Here is a 24,742-nt window from a genome sequence, read left to right on the forward strand (position 1 = left end):
CCTTCTATTGAGCATAAGAATTTGGGAGTTCATTTGCATTTGTATTGTAGTTATATGTATAATTTACCATTGTAGATTCTACCCCACCCTTTCTTCTGGTGTGACTTTCTTGTTTATTTCGTTCATTCATTCATTTATTTATTCATTGTCCAGGCATTTGTTGTGTTTCTACTGTTGTCAGGCCCTAGTGTTAGATGGTGAGAGTGACATTGAGTTGTGTCCTGGAGGACCTCAAACTGGTCGTGGAATCACTTATACAAATAGAAAATTATAAAAAAGCAAGACAAGTGCTAAATACAGATATGCAAAATGGCCAGTAAAAGTAATGAGGAAAAAAGTCATTAGTGTTGCCAGGTGTAATGGACTAAGGCTGGCAAAAGCTGGAATTTGAAGAAACAAACTATTTTTCAGGCCAGAGAAGTAGGGAAAGGGCTCAGATATGTTTGATAACCAGCTATATTGTATATAAAGATCTTTATACACTGTTTTCTTCCTATTTGATTTGTTACTTAATTGTGTTGCACTCTCTAAATAGCTTCCAGAGGATCGGCTGGGGTAGGGTGGCCTCTCAGGGAGCGGGAGTGAATTAGGAAAGGCAGTTTTATCTTTTCTGTATTGCTATTAGGTCTGAGGTGAGGGGATAAAACAGTTGGGGAGATAGCTGGTGGTAAGCTTACATGTGTCTTCTACCCTAACACCTCCCTGTCAGTGGTGGTCAAGTCAGGATTCTGCTGTTAATACCATATGGTCTTGGGTAAGCCATTTCTCCTCTCTGGATTCCATTTTCTTCCACTTTAAAATGAGAGGATTGGTATAGTTGGGCATTTCCTGTTGGTAGTCTCTTAGTAATTGAAGAAAAAGGAGAAACAGTGACCAAACACGTTTGGGAACAAAGCGTCAAAGTTAAATAGATCTCTTTATTACAACCTTCCACATTATGGCATGCGGATTGAATTCCTAGACTTTTTAGCCTGGCCTTGCCAGTGGAGTGAGTCAATATTATGTTTCCAGCTCTGTCCTTTTCCTAAAGGTTCAGTGAAAAGTGGGCTTTAGAATCATACATACCACACATAGATCTGAGTTTGTGTCCTGACTGCTGCTTAGTGGCCTTAGGTAAGCTATTTGACCTTTCTTTTTTTTTTTTTTTTATAAAGATTTTATTTATTTATTTGACAGAGAGAGACAGCCAGCGAGAGAGGGAACACAAGCAGGGGGAGTGGGAGAGGAAGAAGCAGGCTCCCATCGGAGAAGCCTGATGTGGGGCTCGATCCCAGAACGCTGGGATCACGCCCTGAGCCAAAGGCAGATGCTTAACGACTGAGCCACCCAGGCGCCCCGATAGATAGTTTTTAAGTCCTACAAATTCCAGGGTCAGCATAGAATGTAATACCTGATAGTATGTTATTTATACCCTACTTGCATCTGGTGTTTGAGGTGGGGCATTTATGTGTTTCATATATAGTTATATACTTTTCCGCCAAGAAAACAAACGTTCTTGAGGGCTCATTATATTTTGCCATCCACGTAGCACTCAGCACTCTTCTGGAGACTCAGTAAGTGCTTGATGAATAGCTGACAATTGCATCAAAACAGTGGAATGAGGTGAGATGTGGTTCTGCCTGGTGTATACTTCATCTTACATCTTTCATAACCCTGGGTAGAAGTCAGTGAATTTATGAATATTAATTTTTAAATTTTTTGGTTACTTATTTTAAGTTGGAAATGACTAGAATTGATTGTAACTGAGCTGGCCTTTAAAGCAAACCATGAGGGGAAAGGGTTAGAATAAAGTGTTGTTAAATATTGTAAATTATACTATTGGAATACTAACATTTTACATTTTGTTTTGTCTCTAAGCAAATGGTTATGAGCCTTAGAGTTTCTGAACTCCAAGTACTGTTGGGCTACGCTGGGAGAAACAAGCACGGACGCAAACACGAACTTCTCACAAAAGCCCTGCATTTGCTAAAGGCTGGCTGCAGTCCTGCTGTACAAATGAAAATTAAAGAACTCTATAGGCGGAGGTTCCCCCAGAAAATCATGACGCCCGCGGACTTGTCCATCCCCAATGTCCATTCAAGTCCTATGCCAGCAACTTTGTCTCCATCTACCATTCCACAGCTCACTTATGATGGTCACCCTGCATCATCACCGTTACTCCCTGTTTCTCTTCTGGGACCTAAACATGAACTGGAACTCCCACATCTTACATCAGCTCTTCACCCAGTCCATCCGGATATAAAACTTCAAAAATTACCATTTTATGATTTACTGGATGAACTGATAAAACCCACCAGTCTAGGTAAGATTATCCTATAATGATTATTTGGTTACTTGGGGTGGGGGTGGGGAGATACATTTTCATTTTAGAGTTTCAGTTTGACCCAGTTTATTATTCATAATGAAATTTTCCTTTGCTAGTAGCATTCAGATTACAATAAGGATCTTTTAGTTTTAAACAAAATCAAATATATAAAAGCTATCTTTTAGGTAAAGAAAAAAAGTATAGTCAAGTTTCCAGTGATGGTTGCTGAGACAGTAAATATTAAAAAGTTTCCAAGAATATAAACTTTTAAAGTGTAATATTTTACATTGTTAATTAATATTTTACAATAACCCTTACAAATTAAAAAATTAAAACCTAATAATACTATGAGCCTTTGAATTCAGTTCTTAATTTTCAAGGGTTGATGACATCTAAAACAAATGACTGATTAGTTTTGATTATTTAAATGAGTAAATGGTTTTAATTATTATAAAAGGAGATTTGAGCTTTGTGTAGTATTTCAGTTTCAGCTGACTTTTTCAAATGGATATGTGTGCTTTGCAGGTGCACACATGATCATGGTTTTATAATGTGAATACTTGAAATTTTATTCACTGTGCTTTATCGTTTGATCAATGTCTGGCATATTAATAGAATTCAGTGTAGTAATCAACATGTAATTTCTCCAATACTACCTTACTTTATTTAACATAGACTAAAACTGTTGTGATTTCTGATACCTTTGTCATACTATATTTAAAATATCAGACGTCCAGGTGCTGGTTTGTTGTCATAAATTAGTGGTTGACAAGCTGTGGCCAGCAAGACAAATTTAGCCTCTGGTCTATTTTTTGTGGATCTAATAAGCTAACCGGTGTGTGTGTGTGTGTGTGTGTGTGTGTGTGTGTGTGTGTATGTGGTTGTTTTTTTTTCTTTTTTAATATTCCCAGAGGGTTGTTAAAAAAATCAAAGACAAGAACAAAAAGAATAGTATGTAGCAGAGACCATGTTTGTCTGCAAAACCTAAAATATTTAGTCTGACCTTTGCAGAAAAAGTTTGCTGACCTTTGTCATAAATCAATAAACATTTCAGCTTGGGGGATTGGTTAGTGTTAAATTTTGAGAACATACTGAAATTCTTGGAAATGTTTGTTTTTAATTATATTTAACAGGATTTACCTGAATAAATTAAGCTTGTAGGAATCGTTTTCAAACAACATGAATTTTATATCACATTATTTTATTTTTAAAATTGCTATAACAAGGTAACCTGTCATTTGTGAAGAACCTATCGTATGGTTATAAAACTTACACATGCTCATTATAAAAAAAATGAAAGTGTCGAAGTCCCTTCCTCGTTAGTAGTTTGGTGTGTATGCGTATGTAAACAAGTTACATTTCTTGTTTTTCAAGAAGGAATCATGTTTTACGTTGTATTCTGTGATTTGCCTTTTTTTCTCCCTAATACCGATATCTCTCCTTGTCTTGTTTCACATTTTTAATTGAAGGCCATGTGAGCAGGTGTGTATACACACACACACACACACACACACACAAACACACTCTAGCTCATTTCTTATTAAAAAACTATATACTATTCCATGATATAAGTCCTCTATTAAAAGACAAAATTTTCTGTTTTTTTTGCAGCCAAAAACTGTGCTGTAGTGAACATCATCTGAAATTTAAAAGGAAAAAAGTGTTGGTGCCTTTGATTTGATTCCCACTTCTCAGATTCTTTTCTGGTCTTAATTAATGTATCTTGCTGTTTTCATTTTCAGTAATATAAATTTCAGGTATCACTGTGAATAGATGATGTTTACGTATGTATCTAAATTTGTTATATAGAGTAGAAATGCAAACTGGACACACATTATAATTATACTGGATAATAGTTTAAATTAAAATTAAAAGAATTTTAAGTCAATTTTTATTTCACTAAGGTACTTTGCGTGAATATATTTAAGTGTTAATTTCTAATTGTCTACACTGATGGTCTTTTCAAGCCTTTTTAGCTTAACTTACATACCGTAATTTACATTTTGTATCTTATTGCTTTATTTATTTATTTTTTTAAGATTTTGTTTATTTACTTGAGAGAGAGAGCATAGAGGGAGAGGAAGAAGCAGACCCCCAGTGAGCAGGGAGCCCGATGGAGGGCTCGATCCCAGGACCCTGGGATCATGACCTGAGCCAAAGACAGACACTTAAGCGACTGAAGCCACCCAAGCGCTCCTCTTACTGCTTTAATACTTCAGGATACTTTTATCCTTATGAACTTTTCAGTGTGTAATAGTAATGGGTAAACATAACTGGTTTTTCTTTAAAAGATATTAGAAACAGTTCATAAGAAATTATGTTCTTAAAGCTGCAATTTTTGATACCTTTCTGTAGTGCTTTTCCTCTAATAACTGTTTTTAAAGAACAGGCAGTAAATTTTAAATAATTAATTAATTAATTTAAAAAAGATGTTATTTATTTATTTGAAAGAGAGAAAGACAGAGCACAAGCAGAGGGAGCTGCAGGCAGAGGGAGAAGCAGGCTCCCCTCTGAGCAAGGAGCCCAGTGTGGGACTTGACCTCAGGACCCTGGAATCATGACCTGAACCGAAGGCAGATGCTTAACCGACTGAGCCACCCAGGTGTTCCCTAGGCAGTAAATTTTAAATAATTTTTCTGTCTTTAGTCTTTATCTGGAAACTTATAAACTGCTTCAATCTGGTGTTTTTGTGTGACAATTTAAAAACGTAAAAACAATGCCATAAAGTTTCTCCAATCCTTGATGACCAGTAAGTAAACCCTTGTATTTATAAAATTGACTGGATTGAAGTGCTAAAATATTTCCCATGAGATTTATTTAATTAGGCTTTCTTTGTATTGTCAATTCTCGTTACTTGCACATTCTGTGTTTGTGAATGTCTGCTATCTCAAATTTATTTGTAATTACAAAATCATTACAACAGTTTCATGGTTATTTATGGACATTCACGGAATGGTAAAAATTTGAGTCTTCTGCCTTGCACTTTCCCACAAGGTGACTCTTGCCTTCTTGTTTTCAGCTCTCATACTGTAAGGACATGTCATCTTTTTTTTTTTTTTTTTAAGATTTTATTTATTTGACAGAGAGAGACAGCCAGCGAGAGAGGGAACACAAGCAGAGGGAGTGGGAGAGGAAGAAGCAAGCTCCTAGCGGAGGAGCCTGATGCGGGGCTCGATCCCAGAAGGCTGGGATCACGCCCTGAGCCAAGGCAGATGCTTAACGACTGCCCCACCCAGGCGCCCCAGGACATGTCCTCTTTTGTGCTCTGTGTAGTGCCATGTTTTTTGCATTTTTGTACTTTTTATTGGTGATTTCAGTTTTAAATAGCCCCCAGCCATCATGCCGGTGTATCTGGTCTGTCTGGTGTTCCTAAATGCAAAAAGGCTGTGATGTGCCTAATGGAGAAAAAATACATATGTATTCAGTTTTGTTCAGACATGAGTTAGTGCTATTGGCTGTGAGGTCAATGTTAATGAATTATTATTAAATAAGTAAAATTATTACTAAGTAATAAATGAATTATATATTAAATAAGGTGTCCTTGAACAGAAACACACCTAAAACAAGGTCACATAGTGATTAGTTGTTGAAAATGTGATCAGGGCTTGCAGGAACCTAGCCCTATGTATTCCCTAGGAGCAGTGGTTCAGAATTCACTAATTCATTATGGTGACTTTATAGAACAATTAGCACACATAATAAAAATTGACTGTACTTTTAAAGTATAATTTGATTTGAATACTGGTTTTTATTGAATAAATTCATTGTTTGTGGTATATACCCATTGAATAGGTGTTATAGAATTGCTTGGTGGCATATAAATAGATTTCTAATTTCTCATTGTTACCGTAGAATTAAAAGTCATCATTTTGGTTATGCATAAAACGATCTTACCAGAAAGTAATTTGTGGAGGTTTATTGATTCAGTAAATATTCAGGGGAGGGAATGTTCAGTGAATCTGAAAAAGATTTATTGAAAAAAGGTTTTGAGTAATTTGCAGAATTTAGGATGAGCATCTTTTAAAAAAGCCCTGTTTGGCAAAGAATAAAAGAATAAAAGAAAAGAATATATAAGGTGCTTTAATGTTATTAAAAGACTATTTCTCCTTCATTAAATGAAGTGACTACTTCATCATGGAATTCAGTTTTCTAAAGGATTATTTTTGCCAGTAGATCATTTGTTTTGGATATAGAAAAACAGTATTTTCTGAAAAATGAAATGGCTTCTGGCATTCTCTTTGTTTCTAAACACACACACACACACACACACAGATATAGATATACATATTATAAATCATTACAACAAGCTCGTAAGAGTTAGTTTTGACCTATAGCCAGCTAGTTCATCACAGTTATCACGTGAGTCCAGAATGTGACAAGTAAATTTAATTTTTCACCCCCCCCCCTTTTGGCCTTAACCATTAGATTTAAATGGATTTTAAGATGTTTTGATGTAACTTGGGTGGTTTTCTGTATGGTTCATGTTTCTAGCTAAAATCACAATAGTTTTGGTATCCCCAGTTTTATTAGGTAATTGTTATCCATTCTTAAACTCATTTTGTTATTTCTTGAACAATGAGTAATTTTAAGGTCCTTCATTTTGGAACCACATTTTAAAGAGAGTTCTTTTCATTGTCCATAGTTAACTAGAAGAACTGGGAGATGAAGTAAAGGTGGTTGTAAAGTAAAATGGTTTATTATTTTTGCCTATCACTAAAATCCTGTTTGTTCTATTAGGCTTATTTTAAATGCTTTTTAAAGCCTTTTCCATGAATCTTTCTAAGATTTCCCCCTATATCTGTCTATTCCTTCCCTGATCCAGAATTGATTTCACTTTCTTGCACGTTCTTACAACATTTTGTTGTTAGTTCCTCAAAATGGAAGGGTTCTGCTGTGTTCATCTGTATATTCCCATAATAGCTATCCATGAATTTGTTATATGGTAGTTGTTCCGTAAACATTTATTAGCTCTCCAATTTATTTAAATACAGTAGGTGGAGTCTTTTACTTCACTCCAATTCAATGAATTTTGATCATTTTACCATTCTAATACAACCGAGGCATACTATGTTATCTATCATAAATAGTGGCCTATGGTAGGGATGGGAAATAGAGAGGAAGAAAGAGGTGTCCTTCCCTTTATTGTTTCCACCCCCATTCTTATCTCTATGGTCAGTCAACGACTTGGATATTTAATGTACTCTGCATTTCCCCCCCCTAATTACAAAGATATATATTACATGTTTAATATAGAATCCATAGACACTAGTTACTTTAGAGAGTAATTTAAAAATATTTCTGTTGTGTTCTAGTCAGTCATTGTTTTGTGTATGTGTTTGTGTTTATTTCTGATTTTGTTTTAATGAAGAGAATCCCAAATACTAACTGAACCCAGGAGATTCTTAGCTACATGCATTATTGACCCATATCAGTAAAAACTGGGGCACAGGAAATTTTAATCTTCATAGTATATTGAGCACCATGTGTTAGAAGTATACTTTGTTTGAAATATCTTATTTGTACACTGTGTCACTCTTGGTGTTGCTCAGCTGTCGAATTTACAGTTATGAAAGTCAAAAGGACAAGTCATTTTGGATTAAAATATCTTCTTATGTTCATTCAGAGGCAAGATATTTTCCTTCAGTTCTTTAATATTATTTTATTTAAAAAAATTGTTTAGAGTATTATTGTTTGGGTTTTTTTAAGAGTATTATTGTTTATATTGTTTACGTTGGCCTGTGTTAGAACATAATGGCAAAAACAAAATATTTTCACAGCAATCAAGAGTATTTGGTTTGATTCAGACATTGGTAAACATCCATTAGTACTCAGTTTTATGTTTGTTAGTGACTTAGTTATTTCTGTTTTCCTTGACTCAGGTAAATTTTTCAAAGAGCAACTACATTTTTTTAAAATGGTGCCTTTAAATATTTTTAATAGTTTTAATTATTTCAAAGGCTAATGTAGAAAACAGCTTTGCCTTCATTTGGAGTACTCATGTAAAAGTTTGTTGAGTCATCGCAAGGTTTGCTAAGCCAAATTATACCTTCTCAAGGGATGTCTTCAGCTTTTTATTTTTCATTAATTAATTCGTCTTTAAAAAAGATCTTACATCTAAGTAATCTGTACACCCAGCATGGGGCTCAAACTCACAACCCAGAGATTGAGAGTCACGTGCCCTATTGAGCAAGCCAGCCGTGCACCCCCTGAGATTCTCAGGTTTTTAAAGGTCTTAGGTAGTACATCTGAATAAGTTCGTATCAGGTTTCCCATAGATCGGTATGAGGAATAATAATTGTTTTGGAGCATTATTTCTGATGTTCTCATTCAGTGTTCTAATTGATTACCAAAAGATACAACATTTCCTCTTACCCAAATTGGAACCAACTGATAAAAATGATACATAATAACTTAAACATTTTATTTTAATGTAAAACATATTTATGTATATTCATTTGCTAGACTTTTGGTATAGGTCAAGACCTTCCTTTGAGACTGCAGGTTTTCCAGTTTTTGTTTTTTGTGTTTTTTTTTTTTTTTAAAGCAGAGAGAATTTAAAGACTTTTGTGCAGCAATTTGAGTGCAGAATCTGTTACAACTGGGGGAAAAGTCTTTTATAGTTATGCCACTCAATTTCATTGCATTTTTTTAAAGCAGCTTGCTTTTGTTGGGTCTTTGCAGAGCATTCAACTTAGTTTTCATAAAAACAGCAACTCTTTCTTTTTGCACTTATATTTCATCAGTTTTATAATATTTAAGTTTCATAATTGCAAGTGCAACTGGCATACATAGGTTTGAGAATAAACACCTCTGGCTCCCTGGTGCTTCTGTCCTGGAGAGTGTTCTGTTGGTACAAGCAGCCAGCTTGCTAGAGCACCAGTCAGCATGTATAGAGGCAGTGGAGAACCTCAGTTCAGTTAAGAGCAGGTCAGTTAAGAGGGTTTCTAGTGATTTTCTTTTGCAACCATTCTTATTTAACTTTCCAAAGACAAGAAAAGTAGAAGTTTATTTGTTCTCTTGCTTGAGAATAATTTAAGTGGTTTCTTCTTTGGAGGAATAATGTGGATCATAATTTTTATGGTGAGGTGTTTTTTGTTGTTTGTTTTTAAAGAAAGCTACTTTTGGGGTATCTGGGTGGCTCAGTTGGTTAAGTTTCTGACTCTTGATTTTGGCTCAGGTCATGATCTCAGGGTTGAGATCGAGCCCCACCTTGGGCTCTGTGCCTGCTTGAGATTGTTTCTCTCTCTCCCTTTGACCCCCTCTCGGTTCCTGCCACATGCCTTCTATCTTAAAAAAAAAAAAAAAAAGAGAGAGAGACCTACTTTTATCTCCTTGTCACGTCTTTGGGAGGGATAGATGGGAAGAAGTTTAGGAGAAGTAAGGAGAATAAGTAAATGGTGTTTTTAATCATGCAGTTTTATGTTTGTAGTCTTTCTTTAGAAATCATTATGGTTTAATTCTTTTCTCATTGAGGACAGTGACTGTAAAGAAAAGGATAAAATGAAGTAAATTCACAGTCATTTTCTCTTAAATCTGGTTTTTAACTAAAAATTGTCATAAGAAATTGGAAATTGTGAAGATGGTCTCCTCTTGGTCCTCCTCAATTTTTAAAATGTAGTATTTTTGGAAAGCATTTGGATGCTACAGACTGAAGTATCTGGAATACTAGGACACATTTTAATTGATCACATGGATGTCATTTCTTTAATTTGTGATTAAACAAGTCACTTGTTTACGTTTTATCTTTTTTTTTTTAAGATTTTATTTTTAAGGAATCTCTACACCCAACATGGGGCTGGAAGTTAAAACTCCAAGATCAAGAGTCGTGTACTCTACCAACTGAGCCAGCCAGATGCCCCCTTTCTCTTTTTTAAATCTTGGAAGGTGGCTACTGTTTAAGTTTTAAATGTTTGTTCAACAGTCTTTTCCATTAAACACCATGAATATCTGTCGCCTGGGTTACATATATTTGGATTTTCCTGAGCTTTGTTACAACTAGTTCTAACTTCATGTGGGACAATATACCGATACTTCCTAGGAAAGACCAACAGCCTAGGTGTATTGGGTTTATAGTCTCAGTATTTTAGAAAGCGAGGCTGATTTCTTTCCTTTTTAAAATAGAACACTTCTATATAGAAAATTACAATTATTTTAGGCTTGGGAAGATATATGAATAATTTATAGAAAAGGTTTGAAATATATATATAATTCATATATATATAATTCATATATATAAAATTCATATATATATAGATGTGTGTGTGTGTAGTGTGTGTGTGTGTGTGTGTGTGTATAAATTTGGGTTTTGCCTTAGGAAAAAAGGCAGCAGATGCTTCAGCACTTCTGAACAGTTTAAATGATCCATCTTGTTTTGTGCAGCACGGGTAAGGTTTCTGCTATATCTTAATAACATTGGTTACGAGTGTTTTCTGCCAAGGGCTCCTCTGGCATTGGATTAGATTTCACAGTTTCCTTCTCCTCTCATTTTTTTATAATTGAGTTTGCCTTCCTCCACATGCCTGATAGCCACTGCCTGGAGATCAGGTGATGCAAATTCAAGGACGCAGGCTCTGATAAGTATTGGAAAGGGCATTCAAAGGTTTTATGATTTAGAAAATTTGCCTTCTAACAATTCAATACAAGCTGTGCTCTTCTGTACTTGAAATTTGGAAAATCAGAGCACTAATTTTTTCTGTAGGTGGGTTTTTTTTCCTAGAAACTTTTCCTAATTCGGCAGTACTGGCTTCTGACTTTCAAAACAAAATCTAAGATTTACCTTCTAAATTTATATTCCTTTGTAGATAATATTCTGCCTTTTTATTTAATATTTTGATTAATGTTTCTACAGTGGTCTGGAAGCTCAAAGGCATCTGTGTTGTTAATAAATGGGTGTCTTTGTATTTAAGGGTTATTAGTTCTTGGGAACTAAGAATGAAAGAATTTTTTGGGTTGGAAAGGAATCTTAATCGGAATCAGTAAAGAACTCCTCTGTGTGATTGTAAATATGAAATTAAAAATCTTAAATTGTGACATTATTGAGCCAGCCATTTAGATTCAGAAGGAAGTAAGTACAGTTTAACAAAGAAATCCAACATATAAGATTTTACTGGGATGGAATTTAAAGATCAAACATGTAGTGTATATGGTGTTTAAAATGCAGCATTTAGACTGCCAGTGGGTTCTACGGTATTTTGGCCCAGTCTCCCCAGTACAAATCGAGTTCCATATGAGTTGTAGACCAACTAGCTGGAGGACTTGGGTGTGGTAATCATGGGGGAGGTAGGATAGTCCAACAAAGGGAGAACCCAATTTTGGCAGTCCATATTTTTCCTTTATATATATGTGTGTGTGTGTGTGAATTTATTTATATATAAATTCATTTGCATATATTAAAATATATTTTATATATTATATATATATTTTTTAAGATTTTATTTATTCATTTGAGAGAGAGAGAGAGAGTACAAGCAAGGGGAGAGGCAGAGAGAAGGGGAGAAGCAGACTCCCCCTGAGCTGGGAACCTGACTTGGGTCTTGATCCCAGGACCTGGAAATCATGACCTGAGCCGAAGGCAGACGCTTAACCATCTGAACCACACAGGGCCCCTTCTTTCCTTTTTTTAAAAGAAATTTTGTTGTTAGATATCTGGGCGATTGGAGGATAATTTTAAGCCATTGCCTTTCTTGAGCCGTACTACTTTATTGCTGACAGTACTTGCAGATGACCTCAGTTTTGAGCAGAGATTAATTCTAATTCTTTGGCACTACTGCTGCTAAATTTATTAAAACTAAAATGTAAATAAGCTTTAAATGTGCCAAATACGGGGATATTGTGGTTCAAAAGAAGCTAAATGTTGAATGTAATGTTAGAATTAAATCGCTTTAAGGTAGGTGAAAATAAAAAGGCTAAATTATTTCTACATATCCTTTGCAGTTCCTAGAATTTTGCTTCACTGTTTATTTTAGAGCCATATTTTTGAATATTTTATTTCTGCTCTTAAATTTTAATTTTAGAATTAATGATTTTAATACATAAGATGATCAGAAGAGAAAATCACTTGTGTATAATATAAATAAATATGCATAACATTTTATGCTTTTCACCACCTCCCCACATAAACTTCATTTTATTCTTTTGAAGATTTTATTTATTTATTTGAGAGAGAGGTCGGGAGAGAGCACGTGAGCTGGAGGGAGAGGGAGGGGGAGTGAGAATCTGAAGCCAACTCCACACTGAGCACAGAGCTCAACTCGGGTGTCAGCCCCATGACCGCAAGATCATGACCTGAGCTGAAACCAAGAGTTGGCCGCTTAACCAACTGAGCCACCCAGGCGCCCCATCCCACATAAACTGTAAATGTAAAGTTGGCAATTTATGTTTACATATAATTTTAGGAAATCACAAAGAAAATGATGGATAAAGTTGATTACATAAAAATGTTAAACCTCTAGGTATGCATCATGATTTTTTTAAAAAGCCGAAGTATAAAAGTAAATACCAAATAGAAAATATTTTAATCAAACATAAGACTTAAGGAAAGAACTCTCACAAATCAATATGGGGGAGGCTACTAAGACTCTTAGGCAAAATATATGATCGCTAAGTTAGTAAAGGGGAAATGCAACTGGGAAACATCAAAAGATACTTTTACTAATTCATATAGAAAATTCCAAAATAAGTCAGTAGTGAGGTTTTAAATCTTGTCCGTAGTACTAGATTTAAAAATATGTATTGATAAGATTTGTTAAAATGTATGTAAACTGCTGGTAGCAGTATAAATTATAATACAGTTCTTTGAGAGTACAGTACAGTTTGGAAATATGTAGCAAGAGCTTAAAAATACTTTTTGAGGGGTGCCTGAGTGGCTCAGTCAGTTAAGCATTTGGCTTCCGCTCGGGTCATGTTCCCAGGGTCCTGGGATCCAGCCCTGCGTCGGGCTCCCTCCTCAGTGGGGAGCCTGCTTCTCCCTCTCTTCCCGTTATGTGCTTGCTCATGTTTTCTGTCACTCTCTCTCAAATAAATAAATAAAATCTTAAAAAAAATACTTTTTGATCTGTTAATTCCACCTTTGGGACCCCAAATCCTAAGGATATTCACTGTAACATTATTACTAATATAAAAATTAAAAATAACCTAAATATCCAATAATAGAAAATACTTAATTAACCTGTGATATATCTACTATGTAGAATATTTTAAGGCTGAGTTAAAAATGATTATCATGGGGGCGCCTGGGTGGCTCAGATGGTTAAGTGTCTGCCTTCGGCTCTGGTCATGATCCCAGAGTCCTGGGATCGAGCCCCCAATTGGGCTCCCTGTTCAGTGGGGAGCATGTTTCTCCCTCTCCCTCTGCTTCTCCCCCTGCTTGTGCGCTCTCTCTCTCTTTGTCAAATAAATAAAATCTTAGAAAAAAAAAAAGATTATCATGAAGGGGTGCCTGGGTGGCTCAGTCAGTTAAATGGCTGACTCCTGGTTTTGGCTCAGGTCATAATCTCAGGGTCCTGGGATCCAGTCCCATGTCTGGTTCAGCGGGGAGTCAAGGATTCTCTCTCTCCCTCTCTCTAAAATAAATAAATCTTAAAAAAAATGATTATCATTAAGTCTTCAATATATGAGTTGGGGAGAGAAATGGGATACATAAATAAAAATTATTGGGTACCTACTTGGACAAGCATTAAGCTAGGAGCTTTATATCTCTTATCTCATTTAAGCTTCCGAACAACTTTGGAAGTTTAGACCACTAGCCTAAATATTACATAAGAGGTAGTTGAGGTCGGGGCGCGGTTAAGCGTCTGCCTTCGGCTCAGGGCGTGATCCCGGCGTTGTGGGATCGAGCCCCGCATCAGGCTCCTCTGCTATGAGCCTGCTTCTTCCTCTCCCACTCCCCCTGCTTGTGTTCCCTCTCTCGCTGGCTGTCTCTGTCTCTGTCAAATAAATAAATAAAATCTTTAAAAAAAAAAAAAAGAGGTAGCTGAGGTCTGCACAAGGTAATTCACAAAACTTAAGTGATGGGGCTAGGATTTGAATACAAGTTTGCTTCCAAAGCCAGTGGTCTTCCTATTATATAACATAAGATATTAAAAATAAAAAGATTTTTTAAATTGTCCTTTAAAGTCCTTGTATCAGTTTTATAACTTCTTTTGTGTTCAGTTTTATTTAGAAAAAAAAACTCCTTGAATTTTTTCTTCAGTAGTAGAATTCACTGGGGGACGGCTGGGTGGCTCAGTTGGTTAAGCTTCGACTCAGGTCATGATCCTAGGGTCCTGGGATTGAGTCCTGCATCGGTCTCCTTGCTTAGTGGGGAGCCTGCTTCTCCCTCTGCCTGCCACTTGCCCTGCTTGTGTGCTCTCTCCGACAAATAAATAAATAAAATCTTAAAAAAAAAAAAAAAAAGAATTCATTGGATCTACAAATGGAATCACTGTTTTGAAATTTGCTTTTGGAGTACTACTAAAGGTGTTTTTGTATTCCATATACATACATTGAAAGAGGGTTTGAAATTTTAATTTTACATGATCATCTTTACCAGTACACACTATAAGTGAAATGGAGTTTGATCAACAGGTCAGTTTGGACTTGTATGAAATTCACAGCACATATGAAGAATTCCGATTTATCGCCTCTAGATGTTAGCCCCTAGATATAGTTTAAAAAAAAGAAAATATGGGGCGCCTGGGTAGCACAGCGGTTAAGCATCTGCTTTCGGCTCAGGGCGTGATCCCGGCTTTGTGGGATCGAGCCCCACATCAGGCTCCTCTGCTGGGAGCCTGCTTCTTCCTCTCCCACCACCCCCCCCCCCGCCATGTTCCTTCTCTCGCTGGCTGTCTTTCTCTGTGTCAGATAAATAAATAAAATCTTTAAAAAAAAAAAAAAAAGAAAGTATGTTAAAATTATAGACCTTCATAACTCAGTACCCAAAAATTTTAAAGAAAACTCAACTTTTTTTGAGTGCTGTCTAGATTTTAGTTTTTTGCTAACATTCATTCTCTTAAAATGTCATGTATTTGTAGTGAATCTCAAAATCTTTCTGATGATTTTTAATATTTTGGAATAGAGAAAAAATGAATTTTTTTAAGTTCTTCTATAATTACTTGAATAAAAGAGAAATAAAATGTAGTAATGGAATACTCCTCATTTCTTTTGGTAATTTTCTTTAGTTCTCTCCCTTTTTTTTTCCTTCTGATTTTTATCCTTTTCATATGGATCAAGCCACTGTAAAATATTCCAAAAGAACAAAGATCTTAATAAAGTATGTTTTCATTTTTATGTGAATACCCATGGTCATGGAAGTAGAATCTTTTCCATCTCTTCCTTCCAAGAAATTTGTGACTTTTTAAACAACATAACTTTAAAAATAACTTATTCTTGGTTTTTAAAAATTTATTCATTCAGGGGCCCCTGGGTGGCTCAGTCGGTTAACCGGCTGCCTTTAACTCAGGTCATGATCTCTGGGTCCTGGGATCGAGCCCCATGTCAGGCTCCCTGTTCAGCGGGGAGTCTGCTCTCTCTCTTGCTTCTCCTGCTGTGCGCTCTTACTCTCGCTCTCTTTCAAGTAAATAAATAAAATCTTTTAAAAAACTTATTCATTTAAGTAATATTTATTAAGTGCCTTTTGGTTTTTTTAAAAAAGATTTTATTTATTTGAGAGAGTGCTTGAGCGCGGGAGCAGGGGAGGGGGCAAAGGGGAGGGAGAAGCAGACTCCCTGTTGAGTAGGGTGCCCCATGCAGGAATCCATCCGAGGACCCAGGGATCATGACCTGAACCGAAGGCAGATGCTTAACCACTGGGCCACCCAGGCGCCCTATTAAGTGCTTTTTGTGCCAGACACCATTCTAGTTGCTGGGAAAGATTAAGACATGGTTTGGGGTGCCGAGCTGACTCAGTCAGAAGAGCATGTGGCTCTTGTCCTCATGGTCATGAGTTTGAGCTCCAAGTTGGGTATAGAGATTACTTAAATAAATGAATAAATAAAAAATTTTAAAAAAGACATTGTTCTTCAAGTTCATGGTTTAGTGGAGGAATAAAAAATCCATTAGTTCATCTTAGAAATACAAGACCAAGTAAACCAAAAGGCATAACCTAAGAATAAAAGTGAAAGGAATTTTATTCACCAGGGATCATGAATTTAACATTTTTGTTTTATGAATAGTAGAATAAGAATTACTGAAGGTGCTCATTAAAAATAGAGATTTTCCACAAGCCAGTTTTGAATTGTATTTAGTGTCATAATACAGTTCACCCTTGAACTACATGGTTTAAACTGGATGGGTCCACTTCAATTTTTTTTTTTTTTTTTTTTTTTTTTGGTTAAATATAGTACTGCACTGTGAATGTATTTTCTTTTCATTATGATTTTCTTCTCCCTTTTTTGTAAGAATACAATATATAATACATTTAACATGCAAAATATGTGTTGACTGTGTATGTTATCAGTAAGGCTCTTTGTAAAGATTTGGGGGAATTATGTTACATGCAGATTTTCAGCTGCATTGGGATCAGTGGCCCTAACCTCTGTGTTGTTCAAGGGTCAGGGTATATACATACCTTCCCATAAAGGTCACTTCATTTCTTTGAACTCCTGCAGAATGTATCATAGTATGATCATAAACTTAAGCTTTCTCCTCTCCATGAACCTATAGGTTGTTTGCAGTTTTTTGCTACTTATACCAGTGAACATCCTTACATATATAACATACAATACATACATATAGTATGCACGTATTTCTTTAAATCTGAAGTAGTTTTACTAGGTGAAAGGATATCCATATTTCTGATTTGCTACTGTCATTTGCATCCCTGACCCTAAAACAAAGAGTTACACTTCTACGAACATTCTCGTGAGTGCCTATTACCCACAGTTTTATCAATAAGAAATTTTATAAACTGATAAAATGAAAATAATATTTTGTTTGAATTTGTGTACCTTTGCTTACTGCTTAAGTTGAATGTTTTTATGATCATTAACCAATTGTAGTTCCTATTGCTTGTTCATATTCTTGCTCATTTTCCTAGTCTGTTTTTTTTTTCTTACTGGTTTGTTTATTGTGAGTACTGCATACTAGTTAGCTCTTTATTATATGTTGTAAATATTTTATCTCAGCCTTACTTACCTTATTATGTAATTTATAAAATCTTTCATTACACAGAAGTTGAAAACAATTAAGTTGTCAAATCTGTTAGTTATTACTTTTATGGTGTTTGGATTTTTAAAATAACAGCCTCATTTAGATATAATTCACATATTTTAAATTTCACCCTGTTAAAATATACAATTCAGTGGTTTTTTAGTATATTCATGGAGTTATGCATCTATCACCACAATTTAATTTTAAAAATTTTCATCTCTCTGAAAAGAAACACTGTACTGATTAGCAGTCAGTCCTTGAAAAACCACTAATCATCTTTCTGTCTCTGTGGATTTGCCTATTCTGCCTGTTTCATATAAGTGGAATCATATAATATATGGCCTTTTGTGACTGGCTTCTTTTAATTAGCTTGACGTTTTCAGGGTTTGTCAGTGTTACAGCATGCATCAGTAGTACTTCATTCTTTTTTGGGGGTATATAATTTATGATGAAGTGTGTCTAATTTCCTTTAAAAAAAAAAAAAAGATTTATTTGAGAGAGAATGCACCAGCAGGGGGAGGGGAAGAGCGAGAGGGAGGGAGAATCTCCAGCAGACTGCCTGCCAAGCACAGTACCGAACATGGGGCTCAATCCCATGACCCCTGAGATCATGAGCTGAGCCGAAACCAAGAAAAAGATAGAACTTTTTATCTTTTTATCTAAAATGGTACGCATTAAACAATTCCTCATTTTCTCCTACCCTCAACCTCTTGGCATCCACTATTGTATTTTTTGTTTCTAAAAATTGGACTAGTTTATATATCTCATATAAGTGGAATCCTTCAGGATTCGTCTTTTTGACTGGCCTATTTCACTTAACACAGCACCGTTAAGGTTCATCCTTGAGGCACGTGACAGGATTTCCTTCCTTTTTAAGGCTAATATTCCATTGTATGCATATACTACATTTGCTAAACCATTCATCTGTAGATGAACATTTAGGTTGCTTTCACTTCTTGGCTCTTGTAAATAATGCTGCTATGAACACGGGTATGCAGGTATCTCTTTGAGATTCTGCTTTTGGTTCTTTTGTATATATATCCAAAAAGTGAGAATGCTGAATCATATGGTAATTCTATTTATTTGGGTAGCCACCATACTGATTTCCGTAGTGGCTGCACCATTTTATGTTCCCACTAATAGTGCGCAAGCATTCCAGTTTCCCTGTATCCTCAATAACACTTATTTTTTCTTTTTTTTTAGTGGCTGTCTTAATGGCTGTGAAGTGGTATTTCATTGTGGTTTTGATTTGCATTTCTCTATTGATTTATAATGATGAACATTTATTCATGTGCTTGTGGCCATTTGTATATCGTATTTAGAGAATCATCTGTTCAAGTCCTTTGCCTATTTTTAAATTGGGTTTTTTGTTGTTGAGTTGTTGGAGTTCTTTATTTATTTTGGATATTAACCCATGATCAGATACATGATTTCCAGATATTTTCTGCCATTCCATAGGTTGCCTTCCATTCTATTGGTTGTTTCCTTTGATGAGTAGAAGATTTTAAGTTTGGTGTAATCCCGTGTCTGTTGCCTATGCTTTTGGTGTCATATCCAAAAAAATCATTGCCAGATCTATTATCATGAAGTGTCTCCCCTAAGTTTTCTTCTAGAAGTTTTATAATATCAGGTCTTCATTTTTAGTTAATTTTTGTATATCATGTAACAGAAGGGCTCAGCTTCATTATTTTGCATGTGGATATTTAGTTTCCCCAGCACCGCTTGTTGAAGACACTGTTCTTTCCCCATTGTGTGGTCCCAACACCTTTTTTGAAGATCAATTGACATGATGTATGAGGGTTTATTTCTGAGCTTATTCCTGTTCCATTGGTCTATATGTCTGTTTTTATGCCAGTAACACACTATTTTGGTTATTATAGCTTTGTTGTGTGTTTTGACATTGGGAAATATTGAAGCCTCTGACTTTTTTCATTTTCAAGATTGTTTTGGCTCCTCAGAGTCCTTTGAGAGTTCATACGAATTTTAAGATGATTTTGTTTGTTTTTACAGAAAATGCCATTGGGATTTTGATAGGGATTGCATTGAATCTGTAGATTACTGTGAAGTATGGACATTTTAATTAAGTCTTCTGATCCATGAGCACTGGATGTATTTCCATTTATTTGTGTTAATTTCAGCATTTCTTTGTAATTTTCCCCATGTGTGTTTCACCTCTTCGGTTAAGTTTATCCTAAGTATTTCATCCTTTTTGATGCTATAGAAAATGGGATTGTTTTCTTAATTTCCTCTTCAGGTTGGTCACTGTTCATGTTAGAAACACAACTGATTTTTGAGTGTTGATTTTGTACCCTACAGCTTCATGAGTTTGTTTATTCTCAGTTTTTTTCGTGGAATCTTTAGGGTTTTCTACATATAAGTCATGTTGTGTATGAACAAAGCTGACTTTCTTCCTTTCAGATAGGATGCCTTTTGTTTCTTTGGGTACATGATGGCTAGGACTTCTAGTACGATGTTAAATAATTCTTGATTTTAGGAAAAAAGCTTTCAGTCTTTTGACTATGATGTTAGCTGTAGGTTTTTCATATATTGCCTCTATTTTGTTGAAACAGTCTCCTTATATTCCTAGTTTGTTGACTGTTTTTATCCTGAAAGGGTTGAATTTTGTCAGATGCTTTCCCTCAATTGGAATGATTATGTGTTTTTTTCCCCTTTCATTCTGTTAATGCGGTGCATTCATTAATTTTCATATTTTGAACCATCCTTGCATTCCACAAATAAAGCCCACTTGCTCATGGTGTTTAATCCTTTTCGTATGCTGTTGAATTTGAAGAGTGGACATTCTTATCTTGCTCTTAAGAGGGAACCATTGAGTCTGTTAGCTGTAGATTTTTTCATAGATGCCTTTTTTGTTGAAAATTTTTTTTTAATCATGAAGGTGTGTTGGAATTTGTTTAAATGCTTTTTCTCCATTAATTGAGATGCTCCTGTGGTCTTTGTTCTTTAGTCTGTTAACATGATCTAATACATCGCTTGCTTTTCATATGTTAAACAATGGCTTTGGATTTTGTTTGATTTTTGATGACCTATCCTATCTCCAAGATGAGTAAATTAGAAGTGCCTTGCATTTTCCATTTCTGACATTTGTGTGTGTGTGTGTGTGTGTGTGTGTGTGTGTGTTTAATAGGCTATAGATTTTATTTTTACTTATAGGAGGGTAAAACTCTTATTTTCTGCAGAACTTTTTTTGAATGAATATTTTTTTGGATCTTACTCCGTACTGCTGATTTGTTTGTATATTTCTCCACTAACATGGAATTTTTTATTTAATATATTTGTTTTAAAACTTTCATCAATAATATATTCGCTTGATACAAAACCCAAAAGTTACAAAAGGCTTTATAATGGAAAAGAAGTTCCTCTCCTACCTTTATCTCAACCACAGGTGTTGCTTTCAGTTCCTTTTTTATCTTTCCAAAGAGTTCTCTGCATATGCAAATATTTGCCACATTCTTTTTTTTTTTTTTAGCATCTACTTACTATGTGATTGGACTGTGCTTTATTAAATATTCTCCTACTGATTAACATTTAGGTAGTTTCCTGCTTTTAAAAACAGTACTTTAGAGAATGTTTTGTAACATGTATCGGTGTGCACATGTCTAAATGTATAAAATATTTTTATAAGATAAATTCCTAGAAGTAGAATGTGTATTTAAAATTTTGATAGTTGTTGCCAAATTTCCCTTCATAGAAGATTTGTGCTAATTCATAATCCTGTTGGCTATGCAGAATGTTTTTCTGCCTTTAGTAATACCATGTGTTTTTAAATTTTTTGATCATTTTAAAATAATAGGTGGATATTTGTAACTCATTATAGTTTTAGCTTTCATTTCTCTTAAGAGTGAGAGTGAGGTTTTTAAAAATATGTATATTGTATTTCTTTTTGTTTGAATTGTTCATGAACTTTTCCCATTTAAAAATTGGCTTATTGGAAATGTTCCTTTGATTTGTAGAAGGAATTTAGCACTTTGTGATGTGAATTGCAGCCATTTTTTTCCCCAGTGGGCTACCTTTTGACTTTATGACTGGTGGTGGAAATTTGCCATCGAATCCCTTTAGTTGTTTAAGTAGTATTTCATGATATGGATGTATCGCTGTGCCCTTTTCACCTATTAAAGGGCATTTGGTTGTTTCCAGTTTTTGTCTATCACAAATAATGTTATAAGCATTCACGAATAGGTTTTAGTATGGACATAAGTTTCCTCTTTATTGGCTGTATGCTCAGGAGTGAAATTGCTGGATCATATGTATGTGTATTTCGTTTTTTGAGAAAAACACCAAACTATTTTCCTGAGTTTGTACCATTTTACACTTCCACTAGCAATATCTGAGGTCCATTTTTTCTGCATCCTTACCAGCATATTTGTTATTGTCGCTTTTTAATTTTAGGTGTTTAAATAGGTAGGTAGTGAGAGTTGCTTTATGTATTCTAGATACTAGTCCTTAGGTATGTGGTTTGTAGATGTTTTTTTCTCAGTCTGTAACTTGTGTTTCTTCTTTTTTTTTTTTGAACTTTTGATTTTGAAATAATTATCAATTTATAGGAAATTGTGAAGAAGTGTGCAGGAAGGAATGTCCCGTGTACTCTTCATTCAGCCTCCCCCATTGTTATCATCTTTCCTAATCATAATGTAATATCAAAAGCAAGAAATTGACATTCACAGAGCTTATTCAACTTTTACTAGTTAGTCATGCACTCATTTGTATGTGTGCGAGTCTGTGCAGTTTTATTACACGTAGAGTTTCATGTAACGTAACTACCATCACAGTCAAGACACCACAAGACTCCTTGCTGCCATTTTATAGCTTCACTCACCCCCAACCCCAATTCCTAGTCCCTGGCAGCCACTAATCAGTTCTGTATCTGTAAATTATGTTTTTCACCAGTGTTTTATAAAAGGAATCATGCTTTATATATTCTTTGAAGATTGGCTTTCTTCATTCAGCATAATTTCTTTCAGGTTCATCCAAGTTGTGATGTACATTGGAATTTTTTTTTTTTAAATATTTTTAGAGTGTGGGGTGCGGGTGGTAGGCACAGAAGGAGAGGGAGAGAGAATCTCAAGTAGATTCCCCACGCTGAGTGCAGAGTCCAGCGCAGAGCATGATCCCACAACCCCATGAACCGGAGATCATGTGATTTGAGCTGAGATCATGTGACCTGAGCCAAAATCAAGAGTTGGCCGCTTAACTGACTGAGCTACTCAGGCGCCCCAGTAGTTCTTTTTATTACTAAGAATTATTTTATTGTGTGATACACTACCATTTGTTTGACCATTTTATCCACTGAAGGACATTTAAATAGTTTTCAGTGTTTGGCTATCATGAATAAAGTTGCTATGACCATTCATACAAGTTTCTGTATGGAAATAAGTTTTCATTTCTCTGAGATAAATGCCTAATAGTTCAGTTGCTGGGCCATATGATAAGTTCATGTTTTAGTTTTTTTTTTTTTGTTTTTTTTTTTGTTTTTTTTTAAAGATTTTATTTATTCATTCGACAGAGATAGAGACAGCCAGCGAGAGAGGGAACACAAGCAGGGGGAGTGGGAGAGGAAGAAGCAGGCTCATACCAGAGGAGCCTGATGTGGGGCTCGATCCCATAACGCCGGGATCACGCCCTGAGCCGAAGGCAGACGCTTAACCGCTGTGCCACCCAGGCGCCCCCATGTTTTAGTTTTAAAAGGAACTGCAAAATTATTTTCCATAGTCACTATTCCATTTTATATTACTACCAGCTATGTCTAAAGGATCCAGTTTCTCTGCATCCTTGTTAGTGTTTGGTGCTCTCATTATTTTCTACTTTAGCCATTTTGATAGATGTGTAGTGACACCTCATTGTGGTTTAATTTCCATTACCTTAATGGCTAATGATGTTAAACATCTTTTATTTGCTTATTTGCCATCTGAGTATACTCTTAAGTGAAATTTCTTTTCACATCTTTTTGTCCGTTTTCTAATTGGAGTGTTTGGGTGTTTTTACTAATGAGGTTTCGGAAATCTTTATATATTCTAGGTACTATTCCTTTGTTGAGTATGTGGTTTGCAGTTATTTTCTTCTACTTTGTAGTTTGTTTTTTTATCTTCTTAATAAGGTTGTGTGCAAGAGCAAAGTTAAAAATTTTTTTTCTTTCATAGATTGTGCTTTTGGTGTCAAGTTTGCAAACTTTGCAGCCCTAGATTTGAAAGATTTTCTTGTATGCTTTTTCCTAAAAGTTCTATATTTTTATGTTTTACATTGAAATTTTGTGACTTGTGGGGTGCCTGGGTGACTCAGTCAGTTAACATCGATTCTTGGTTTGAGCTCTGGTCATGATCTCATGGGTTTTGGGATCAAGCCCCACCTTGTGCCCCTTGCTCTGCAGGGAGTCTGCTTCTGTCCTCCCTCTCTCTCTGCCCCTCCGCATGTACACTCTCTCTCTTTTTCTCCCTAAAATAAGTAAATCTTTTTGTTGTTACTTTTTACATAAGGTGAGGCGTAGGTTGAGGTTCTTTTATGCCTGGTTAATTATTCCAGTACTGTTTGCTGAAACTTACATCTTTTCTGCAGTGTATTGCTTTTGTACCATCTCAAAAATTAGTAGTCCACACTTGTATGAGTCTGTTTCTGGGTCCTTTTTCTGTTCACTGATCTGTGTGTCTGTTTTCTGCCTGTACGACATGATCTTGATTACTGTGGCTATTGAAGAAGTCATAAAAATCAGGTAGAGTGATTTCTCTAACTTTATTCTTTTGTTTAGCTATTCTAGATTTTTTTTTGCCTTTACATACAGATTTTCTAGTTATCTCATCTGTCTCTACAAAAAAATCTTACTGGGAGTTTGATAGGAATTGCATTAAACTTGAATATCAATTTAAGGATAATTAATAGTTTTTCTATGTTGATTCTTCCAATATGTGAACACGGTATGTCTGTTCATTTATATAGAACTTTAATTTTGTTAATCAGCATTTTGTAGTTTTCAGTATACAAGTCCTGCACTTGTTTGTTAGAACTATACCTCAATATTTTACTTTTTGGAGTGATTATGTATGTTACTGTATTTAAAATTTTGATTTTCATTGTCAGTAGATAGATGTACAGTTGATTTTTGTTCTTGTTGATTTTGGTATCTTGTGACGTTGCTGAAGGTCACTCTTAGTTTTAGGAAGTTTTTTTGTAGATTTTTTGGGATGTAGACTACCATGTCATCTTGCAAATAAGGACTTTTATTCTTTTACTATCTAGATGCCTTTCATTCACTTACCTTGCCTGATAGCACTGTTTGGAATTCCAGTACCATGTTAATACTGT

The 24,742-nt window shown here is 35.2% G+C and overlaps 1 protein-coding gene across 1 annotated transcript in view; it reads left to right on the forward strand.

Moving 5' to 3' along the window:
- PIAS1 (protein inhibitor of activated STAT 1) overlaps nucleotides 1–24,742 on the forward strand; it is a 117,926-nt gene that overhangs the window by 27,552 nt on the left and 65,632 nt on the right. Inside the window, exon 2 of the mRNA XM_026478386.4 lies at nucleotides 1,858–2,302. Coding sequence (XP_026334171.1) covers nucleotides 1,858–2,302 — 445 coding nt within the window. The remainder of the gene's footprint in view (nucleotides 1–1,857; nucleotides 2,303–24,742) is intronic.

The sequence above is a fragment of the Ursus arctos genome, unplaced genomic scaffold, assembly GCF_023065955.2.
Source record: "Ursus arctos isolate Adak ecotype North America unplaced genomic scaffold, UrsArc2.0 scaffold_28, whole genome shotgun sequence".
NCBI lineage: Eukaryota > Metazoa > Chordata > Mammalia > Carnivora > Ursidae > Ursus > Ursus arctos.